At 38.7% G+C, this 11,525-nt stretch overlaps 1 protein-coding gene across 2 annotated transcripts in view; it reads right to left on the minus strand.

The window, feature by feature from the left end:
• LOC126329139 (protein lin-54 homolog) overlaps nucleotides 1-10,975 on the minus strand; it is a 236,570-nt gene extending 225,595 nt beyond the window's left edge. The window contains exons 1-2 of one of the 2 annotated variants that reach the window (XM_049996128.1): nucleotides 10,630-10,975; nucleotides 9,036-9,886 (exon numbers count right to left, since the gene is read on the minus strand). In XM_049996128.1, coding sequence (XP_049852085.1) covers nucleotides 9,036-9,886; nucleotides 10,630-10,648 — 870 coding nt within the window. In that variant the 5' untranslated portion in view covers nucleotides 10,649-10,975. The remainder of the gene's footprint in view (nucleotides 1-9,035; nucleotides 9,887-10,629) is intronic. The other variant, XM_049996129.1, reaches the window with a different exon arrangement.
• Nucleotides 10,976-11,525: the final 550 nt, after the last annotated feature.

The raw sequence follows: 11,525 nt of genomic DNA on the forward strand, positions 1-11,525 counted from the left end.
GCAGATAAAAATTCTGCTTGCTGCCTTCGTAAGAGAGTCTCCATTCCTTCCAAGTTAATTATGTAAGTGCAGACCATATATGGTTCAAATTGAAAGATACAGTATCGACAGCAATACATAGATTCATACCGCATAAGTTAATAAGAGACGGGACTGATTCATCATGGTACATAAAACACGTCAGAACACTGTTGCAGAAGCAACGAAAAAAGCATGCCAAATTCAGAAGAACACAAAATCCCCAAGTCTGGCTAACTTTCATGGAAACTTGAAATTTAGTGCAGACATCAATGCGAGATGCTTGTAATAGTTTCCACAATGAAACATCGTCTCAAAATATGGTAAAAAACCCAAAAGGATTCTGGTCTTATGTTAAGTACAGCAGTGGCAAAAAAAAAGTCAATACCATCACTGTGAAATAGCGATGGAAATGTTACCGATGATGATGCCACTAAAGCAGAGTTACTAAACAGTTTTCCGTAATTCCTTCACGAAAGAAGTAAATATTCCAGAATTTGAAACCAGAACAGCTGTTAGCATGAGTGACATAAAAGTAGATATCTTAGGTGTTATGGAAACAACTCAAATCACTTAAGAAAGGCAAGTCTTCCTGTCCAGATGGTATACCAATCAGGTTCCTTTCAGGGTATGCAGACAATAGCACCTTTCTTAACAATCATGATACAACTGCTCACTTTATGAAAGGTCTGTTCCTAAAGACTGGAAAGTAGCACACGTCACTCCAATAATCAAGAAAGGAAATAGGCGTAACCCATTGAATTACAGACCCATATGACTGGCCGCAATTTGCAGTAGGATTTTGGAGCACATACTGTACTCTTACATTATGAATCACCTTGAAGAAAATGACTTATTGATACATAACCAACACTGATTCAGCTAGTATCATTCTTGTGTAACGCAGCTAGCTCTTTATTCCCATGAAGGAATGAGTGCTGTCGAAAAGGGATCTCAGATCGATTCCATATTCCTTGATTCCCAGAAGGCTTTTGATACCGTTCGTCACAAGTGACTATTAATCAAATTGCGTGCATATGGAGTATTGTCTCAGTTGTGTGACTTGATTCGAGATTTCCTCGCGGAGAGGTCACAGTTCGTAGTGGTAGACGGTAAAATCATCAAGTAGAACAGTGAATAAACTAAAATGCAATGGTAAGACTCACTTTCAATATTGCAGAACACTAAATGAAACATGAAAAAGAAGAAAGAATATAGTTACAATTGGGAAGACTATATACGAAACATGTGCCCACATCACACTAATTCCAACTCACTTATGGATAGAATAAAAAGAGTATTAGAGTGTGGTACCAACAAATTTGAAATGAATGCAAATACTTAATGAGAATGAAGTGATCAATGATCAGCAAATCAAGTTAAGACTTTGACGAAATTCACTAAGAACAACACAACCATATCTTTGATCTCTATTAAATATAGGCATTGAAATTGCATGAAGATAACAACACATTCAGTAAACAAGTGTATCAGAAAAAAATGTAATTTAAAATGATCTCTCCTAATGTAGATTCATTTCTATTTCCATTTGTACATGAAGTTTTACGTTGTCAAAAGGCACAATTCAATTTTCACTTTACTGCAGTGTGGGATGTCACACTCCAGAATGAGCCTTCTCTTCTGCCACTATTTCCTTTAGTAATAAAATGTGTTAGTAATTCATCAAGAGAATTACAAGGTAATTGTTTTAGATAGGGAAATACTAACCGAAGTCTTTGCAGCTCTCACAATGAACAATCAAATGTGTGGTTAGTCAAAGTGGTGGAACTACTTTCATAGGAGATATAAAGATAATTTGAAGTCTTAGGGCAACCCACAACATAAATTGACATGAAGTCTTCCATAAACATATGGAAAGATGTACCATACACTAATGAGGAGACATATTAGATGAAATAAAAGTATAAATGCTTTCTGATGCACATGAAAATTAAATGGCATACCTAAAACAGAGGCTGAACTACATGATCATGCTCTCACGAGACATTATCTAGAGTTTGCTGTTGGCTGAGAGTTATTTGCAAAATGAGCAAAACAACAATTTATTTCAGGGAGAAAGGATGTAAAAAACATTTGTGACATTGTTTATGGGATCATTCATTGTCCACCTGGAAGGATTAAGTAAAACTACTTACAAAAATAGGAATAATATTTTAAGCTTTATTTATATATATTATAAATTAAAGCCCCCGTCGTGTTTTGCTGTCTGTATGTGAAGCCTAATCTCAGGAGGTATTGTGGGGATTTTGATACTGTTTTCACTAATAGATAGACTGAGTGAGTGAGAAGGAAGATTCAAATATGTAATTCATTATGGCTAGGCAAAACAAGTTTTTCAGCCATAGACACTTAATGCTACTTATGTGAAATCTGGGGGGTTGGGGGTGTTTTTGGGGAAGGAGACCAGACAACGAGGTCATCGGTCTCATCAGATTAGGGAAGGATGGGGAAGGAAGTCGGCCGTGCCCTTTCAAAGGAACCATCCCGGCATTTGCCTGGAGCGATTTAGGGAAATCACGGAAAACCCAAATCAGGATGGCCGGACACGGGATTGAACCGTCGTCCTCCCGAATGCGAGCCCAGTGTGCTAGCCACTGCGCCACCTCGCTCGCTTATGTGAAATCTGAATGGGTATTAGTTTACTGCTACTACGCCATAATTGATACTTATGAAAAGAATCTTAATCAAAAATGTAAACTATTATAGCTGAAGTGACACTTTATAAGGTAACAAAGGACAACATATCACATGCAAGAGATTAAAATCATAACAGATATAAAGAACTTTAATTTGTACACATTATTTCAGTAAAATAGAACAAAGGTGGATTTCTTACATAGCTGTACTGTTTTACTAATGGAGGCTACAGAAGTGAGTCTGATCATGCAATATGCTATTGTACATGGTAGCCAAAAAGTCACTAACATGTGAAAATGCACTAATTCACGTAATAATGCAGGCAGAGATGCAAAACTTCCGACACATGCCTTAAATGACATAGGGGTTTTACTGCAAAAACTGGCCAAAAGGTGTCACTCTACAGTAACACATTAGTGATGCTGCATGATAATCACGTGTAAAATGAGCAGTAGTGAGAGAGGAAGTCAGATGCGCCTGCAATTGTGGCACTCTGACTAGAAAAGGTACTGTTAGTGAAGGTTTGATTGACTGACTGAGGAGAGTTATGGGATTAAACGGCAAGGTCATCAGCCTCGCGATTTGAAAATTACTTGCATAAAGTAGAGTGTCCACTAAAAGTGGGCGGATCCATTCAGAGGGGTCAAACTATAAAGCGAGACAGTTAAAACACTCACAGAAGAAGGCACAGCCATGAAAGTGCAAGCCAAATCAAAAAACTGGAAAACAGAGGGATAAAAGAACAGTCTTGGCACAGGGGAGTGGTTATGGGTCAGAGACCTAGAAAACATGAAGAGAGGCCCAACCACAACCATCCTGTCCCCGGATCTAGGAGTACAGCAAAACCTTATTACTGAAAATAAAAACCACTTTCAAATAGGAAACTGAGGACCAATTCAAATATCCATGAATCGTCTACTAATATTAATCTGGAAGGCCATACTCAGTATGAAGGGCCAAAAGAAGGGGCCATTCCACCAATATATGGGATACAGTCAGTCTGGCTCCACAGTCACATTGAGTGGATGGCTCGTTGCACTAGGGAAAACAATGGGTGAGATTAATGTGACCCATGTGTAGATGGCGGAGGACAGTGGACTAACTGCAGTAGTCTCCTTGATTGTGTAAAGTTTATTACTGAGACCATTAGTGCACCAGATGTTATTCACCTTTTGGGCAAAGAGAGATCTGATGTGTAACTGCTTATCTGCACCTGGAATCATGAAAGGGAAGGGGTAAGTATCAGCCTCTCTAGCCAAACGGTCAGCCAGTACATTCCCTGGGATGCCCATATAACTTCGGATACAGAAGTAGACAAAAGGGCAAGCGGCATGGCCACAGGCAGACTGAAGGTCATGGATAGGTTCAGTTAATCACTTACGCAACCGGTTCTAAAATATTGCTCAAGTGTGTGGGGCCTGTACCAGATAAAACTAACATGGGATATTGAACTTCTACAGGGGGCAGGATGAATGGTCACATGTTTGTTTAAACCATGGGATAGTGTCACACAGGTACTGGAGGAACTCTTCTGGAGGACTCTTTCAGATAGATGTAAACTATCCTGAAAAAATCTATTAGCAAAGTTTCAAGAAGTGGGCTTAAATAATTACTCTACGATTATACTACAACCGGCTGAATATCACTTACATAGGGATCATGAAGATAGGATCAGAATATGCATGCACAGAGGCACACAGTCATTCTTTCCATACTCCATACATGAAAGGAACAGCAAGAAACCCTAATAAGTGGCACAATGGGACGTAGCCTCTGCCATGCACCTCATTGTGGTTTGCAGAGTATAGATGTAGATGAAGAATCAACCAACCAAGCTTCACATTATCTTGCAAATGCTTAATTACCAAAGTAAGCTCAGCAATGAAGCTGTGGTTAGAAAGACACAAAATTTTCACACACACACACACACACACACACACACACACACACACACACACACACACACACACACACATTCACTTCAATTTAATCAGCATCGATTTTCATAAATCAGTAGAAACTATTTGCATTAAACCACTTTGTAAGTGCTTGATACAGTTCAACAGTATGTTTCAAGGAACAGTGCTCTCATCAGGCTGCCAATAAATATCAGTGTTAATGATATCACAAAAAACTTTACAGAATGTAAATTATACGTAATTTATATAATGGTATCATCATCTGCCAAGTTTCAGCTGCTTCCTTTTAGATTCATGTACTACAACAATTTTATTAGTGGCTGGAAATGTGAGAAATGAATTCTCAAGCAAGCAACTGTTCCAGATCTAAAAGATCTATGATTTTGCAACTTGCTGTCCCGACAACTTTTTGTTTAGAGCAAAGAAGTAACACCAATGAAGATCAGAAAGCTAAGCTCATAGCAAAACGTCTCTTCAAACTTGTTAAGAAAATTTTGTCATGACATTTCCCATGTTGACACAAGGAATATGTTAGTCAATGAAAGGAAATGGAAACATTATTTGTCAGTGCATTGTCTGTATCCCTATCAGAAAATTAGTAAACGATTAGCTTTTCAGTTAATGTATTTACTATGTTACCAGCCTTAAAGTTACAAAAAATACCAAATGTACTAAAGTATGCTTGTATTTGACACAAAGATTACATCAGTGAAAAGAAGGCATTAAGGCTAACAGTAATACATACTTTCATGTTAGTGTCATTTCAATTATTGCGGAAAAATCTAAGCACGTCTACATGGATACTCTGCAAATCACACTTAAGTGCCTGGCAGAGAGTTCAGCGAACCACCATCTCTATTATTCCAATCGCGAACCGCGCAAAGAAAAAAAAAAACCAAACACCCATATCTTTCCGAGCAAGCTCCGATTTCCATTGCTTTATTATGATGATCGTTTCTCCCTATGTAGGCCACCATCAACGAAATATTTTCGAATTCGGAGGAGAAAGTTGGTGATTAAAATTTCATGAGGAGATTCCACCGCAACAAACAATGCTTTTGTTTTGATTATGTCCATCCCCAATCCCGTATCATGCCAGTGACAAACTCTCTCCATTTTAGGATAATACAAAATGTGCTGCTCTTCTTTGAACTACCTCAATATACTCCGTTAATCCTTTCTGGTAAGGATCTCACACCACGCAGCAGTACTCCAAAAGAGGATAGACAAACATGGTGTATGCAGTCTCTTTAATTGATGTGTCGCATCTTGTGAGTATTTTGCCAACAATACGCAGTCTACCACTCATGTGTATGACCTCACACTTTCCATTATTGCCAATTTTTGCACCATACAGATATCTTTTCTAAATCATTTCGCAACTTGTTTTGGTCATCTGACTTACTAGGTGATAAATGACTGCATCACCTGCTAACAACCTAATACGGCTGCTCCGATTGTCTCCTAAAGAGTGTGTGTGTGTGTGTGTGTGTGTGTGTGTGTGTGTGTGCGCGCGCGCACTACGAACTGTTATCCCTGTGACAGGAAATCACGAATTCAGCCACATGACAGATGATATTTTATAAGCAAGCAATTTCACTACAAGCCACTCGTGTGGTACAGTGTCAAAAACCTTCTGGAAACCTACAACCATAGAATCAATTTGAAATCTCTTGTCAACAGCACTCAACACTTTGTGTGAGTAAAGAGTTAGTTGTGTTTCACAAGAACAATGCTTTCTAAATGTGTGTTGCCTGTGTGTCTATAGACTGTTCTCTTCAATATAATTCACAATGATCCTAAGTCCTGTTGCATACTGAGGTTACTGATATGGGCCTATAATTCAGCAGATTACTCCAACTATCTTTCTTGAATATTGGTGTGACCTATGCAACTTTGCAGTCTTTGGCTACCAATCTTTCATCTAGCGAGCGGTTAACTCTTCTGTTTAATTACACTACAAAAAAAGTTCAGGTTACCAAGATGGGTCACTACCCCGCAACACATAGATTTGAATATTGACACAGTTACTTCAGCAGTGAATTAGGCCCCTAGTGGCACAGTAGAAAAAAAGTCCCTGCAACTTCTAAAATGTTAAAAATTCATTATGGAATTTAATTGGGTGTACAGTTTGAAAAAACCTAGGGGGTTATAAATGAAATGCTTTGGAAGCACTACTTAACTAAGTTGTAGAAATGCACTAACAGTTCCAGCGACTTTTCTGTTGTCTGTTGCTGTTGGCAGGGGTTTCCGCAGCTCTGTTTTGGGAAGGCAACAACAAATTATGAGTCAAATGAAGGTAGCCACTGAGAATCTCTGTAATTTTCTATGGTTTGTAAATGAATTTAGCTTGAATCTGTTTTCCTGCCCTCCTAAGTGTGCAGAGAGGAATTCGTCGCGGGCCACATCAAGCCCGTCAGAAGACTTGTGACACTTGAACTTTCAGCAAAATTGGAAATAAGGCACGTAAGTACTGTTATTGCACTGGTAAGTGTGTATTAATTTTGAAATGGATGATGAGCTAAACTATATGAGACAGAACAATTTGAAACTGAGTCATGAAAGAAGGATCTTTCCACAATGAATACTCCACAACAGTCACTTTCTTCTCAGCCTCAAAGTTCATTAGGCCAATGTATATGAAGACCTTAATACATGATTATCAGCTGGTGGGATATCACACTGAAATTTCAGTGAACCAATTTACAATGTAAAAAAGATTATATCCCAAAAAAGAAATGCAACACTGAAGATGTAGTTATTTACAAGATTGCAGCAATGGTGGTTTGGATCCTTAGTAAATTACAGTAACTCAGTGCAAGCACTTGATATCGCAATTCTTTGGATTACAATAAGTTCCTCAAAAAAGAAAAAAACTGAATATATTCAACAGTTAAGATACATCTTTCAGACTGGGCCAGTTGGCATACTATGGCCTTATTCCCAACAGCATTGTTTACAACTGTTCTTTCCTGCAACATATTCTGAAGGTCATCAGCATTTGGCCGTAACATGTCAAGAGCTGAGTTTCTACGCACCTATTAGGTTCAACACTATTATACCCACTGTGGAGTGGTGCAATCACACTTCAATGTGTGTCACCACCTCTAACAGCATAGTATTCCCTTACTTTGGAAGAGCAGCAGTGCGGACAAACTGCCTGTTGTGACAGGAAATGTCACTACAATAACATGGGTGGCACTAAAAACCAATTCCTGGCATTGAATCACACATTGTCACTGGTGAACACACAGGAAGTGATGCACTTTCTATACACTAACTGCATTTGTTGGCATTATTACATGCAGCACAACATTTTCGGCACACCATGTTGGTAGACTAATGGTGCAAGGGTCTTTATTAGTTTTTCTCATATTTGTCAATTGATATTTGTGTTTCATTTTTATTATTCCAGTTTTGGCAGAGTCCAGACATTCAGTTTCTGGAGTACATGTCCTGATCTTACTCATTTACCCATAGAGTGCTTGTATAGTTTCCCCATTCAGTTAGTACTCCATTTGCACAAGGATAGTGAATGATACTGAATACGTCAAACACTGACCAATCCAGTTTACATTTAAGCAGTCATTCTTCCTGCATTCCATACACGAATGGAACAGTAAGAAACTGTAATACATGTCACAATGGAATGTACCCTCTGCTGTGCACTTAATAGGGGCTTTCAGAATATCTATGTATACAACCTGTCAACGTACATTATTTAAGTCTTATAACAACTTGCATGACTATGCTTTTGTAACAAAGGCCTACACCCCTTGCTGTAATCCCAAAACATCTTACAGTGACATGTATAAGAAAGTCTACTACATGTAAAATTTAGAAATTTAATGAGCAATCTGTCTTGATACTTCAATGTAAAAAAGCAATCCCAGTCAACACGCGAGTCTTAAAATTCTACTGCATGCACTTTTAAGCTGATATGGTGAAATTAAATATGGAATACATTTGCTGAACTACTGTTTTAAATCAACATCCCTACAATGTAACAAACTAATTCCCAATACTAGCATAATCTACTACCTAGCTATGTGGGCATGCATACAACACTTAGCCTATAGTTCAAACATTTGTCCTGCATACAAGCATAAATGTCGAATTTAACTAATTTTTCCTGACGAAGGTAGAATTAAGTCTCATCCCACAAGAACTGACTCTCACACAATAACGTATGCTCAGTACACCTGGTGATTTAAAAAAAAAAAAAAAGACCCACAAAAAATTTCTTCTTACTAAATAGCATGTAATTGTAGGTATCTACACTACACACTTCCTCATTTGTAAACACACACAGTGAACCAACTGGAAATTTAACATTAGCCGTCCATGTCTATGATGTAGATAAACATGGTACTTTTCCTCACAATATACAAAACTGTAACTAATAAAGTGTTTGTAAAAACAATTCTGGTGCATATTTACATTTCTTATCTGTCCAGATGTGGCAGCAGCTGGTCTCTTGACAGTGGCTTGCAAAGGTTTAATTCCCTGAAGTGCTGAAGAGGTAAAGTTGGTTGGAGATGTCATAGCTGCTTGCCTGTTCATATTTGTTGGACGTAGCTGAACTATATTACCATCCGATGACTTTGCTGTCACTAGTGTCTGAGTTATTGGCTGGAACTGAGGCATTGTGCCAATGGGTACGTTACCTGACATTCCTGCAATCTTTCCAACAATTTGTCCACCACTAACTGTAACATGTGTTTGTGAGAAACTTGTGGGTGTTAAACACGTACTTGATGCAACAGGAGACTGTATCACCACTATTGATGAACCAGCCTGTGGAGTTTTTGCATTCATAGGTGACGATGTAAATGCCAAACTGTTTCCATAGGAGGCTAAGTGATGGGAGGATGATGATAGTTGTAATGCATCAGCCTCAGGTGAGTCTGATATTCCCATGTCATTGATGTCCATATCATCAGTAGATTCTTCTTCCACAATATCTGGAAGGATAGAACCTGGAGAATGGGGCACTTCATTTGGGTCATGTACACTTGTAACAATTTCCACAGATTCCACTGTTTCTTCTACACTTAGCACTTCACCAGCACTATCCAGAGCATCACCCAACGAACTTTCAACTTCAACAGTAGAATTCAAACAATCTAATTCTGGTGGGAAATGGGCCAATGCTTCAAACTCTGATGGATTAAACTGATCATTTGAATGCTGATATGTGAGAGCACTGAGATCACCATCTGCAAGAGCACCAGCGTCCAGGCCTAAAGCTTCAACAATTGCTCTAGCCCCAGGTGGGGTTTCAGTACCTCCTGAAAACAAGATAAAGGTTTAATGTATAAACTGTACATTACAAAACAAAATTGAGCATTTTCATTAACATTTTGTTTTAGCGATGGTAAATAAATTAAAAAAAGAATGGTGTAACACACAAGTCTCATAAAATCGAACATATTTGCGAACATGGAGAGGAAGAGTTCTCTGGACGTCTTGATTCGTTCCTAAAATTCATTTCTGCCAGTCAGAAGTGAAGCTGACGAAGTGATAGCTACATGAACTAGCGGGCTTTAACCCAATAATAACTACCTTATATGGAAGCAAACTCTACGAGGTGAATAAAAATCTATAGGCTGATGTCTCAATGACTGACACTTCTACAGCAGAAACACAGATCCACAACTTAAATGACGCGCCATTTTCTGCCAGCAAGGCAGGAAATTTGAAATATTGCTTACAGTCAAGCAAAAACATTAACCATTAAGACGTTAACAGGTCGCTCTCGCAATTACAGAGTAACTGTACACTCAGTTTCTGATAACATACATGATTCCAATTTCTCACATCATTAGCTCAGTATGATATTCTAACCTATAGGGTGAGACCTAAATTTCAGCGCTAGATTGAAATGATGGGTGGGGGCTATTTCTGAGCCACCTCTGTACAGAAATAGGTTGATGCCACAACCAGAAGTGTTCCTTCAATAACGTGACATGCTGTCAGTCTGAGTACTACACATATCCCCCCACAAATATTCAACTCTGTAACAACACTTTACCTGTATCTGGAGCTGGCATTCTGTATTTGTTCAAAATCACGCGCCCACCATTACCATCCCACAATGCACTGGACCGCCGCGTATGAATGATTTCGAAGTATCTTACATTTATACACCATAATTAAGGCCTTGTGAAGAAATGGTCGACAATGTCAATATCAGACGAAATAGACCCATTCATGATAAGAACATGATCGCCTCCATTTTCAAACAAAGCGCGCACAGCAACATACTATTACGTCGAGCTACTTTGCACCTTCCGCGGTGCAACCATCTTCCACCAATCAGAATATAGTTCCAAAGATAGCAGTAAAGAAAGATACGCACTACGGTAATTAGAACAATTAAGCAATACACCAATAAAGCGACAACTTTGGCCTGTTCGCATATCATCTCTGAGAAAGTACAGTGCTATGCTTTACCGGGTTTGTCAGAAGCCAGCGAACACTTAGCCAAAAACAGTTTGCTGGTCTTGTTTGTGCATCTACGTGATTTAATAAGTTATGACGTTCGACAAAGATCTCATACGTAATAGTAAGAACAAATGAGAACTCCAAAAATAGTGACGGCCGAGTGTGCCTTAAAGGCTAGTCCACAAACTACGATCGGTCTGTATACAAATCTGTCCAGGTAAATCATAGCATGAGCGTGTGGACTTGGAATCTCTACACATTGCGCGCTTGAAACATGCCTGAGTCGGCTATTTGTTCGGTCTAGTTCTTCACGTGTTTGCGAAGATACTGAATTCTAAAGGCTGGTCCATAGACAGCAGCAATCTGCCTGTGCAGATGTTTACGATTGCAATAAATCACCGCAATTCTTCGCGACTTAGAAGGTGAAACCAATGACTGGAATTTTTTTTTATGAATGGACACGATGGTAAACAAACATCTACT

The sequence above is a fragment of the Schistocerca gregaria genome, chromosome 2, assembly GCF_023897955.1.
Source record: "Schistocerca gregaria isolate iqSchGreg1 chromosome 2, iqSchGreg1.2, whole genome shotgun sequence".
Taxonomy (NCBI): domain Eukaryota; kingdom Metazoa; phylum Arthropoda; class Insecta; order Orthoptera; family Acrididae; genus Schistocerca; species Schistocerca gregaria.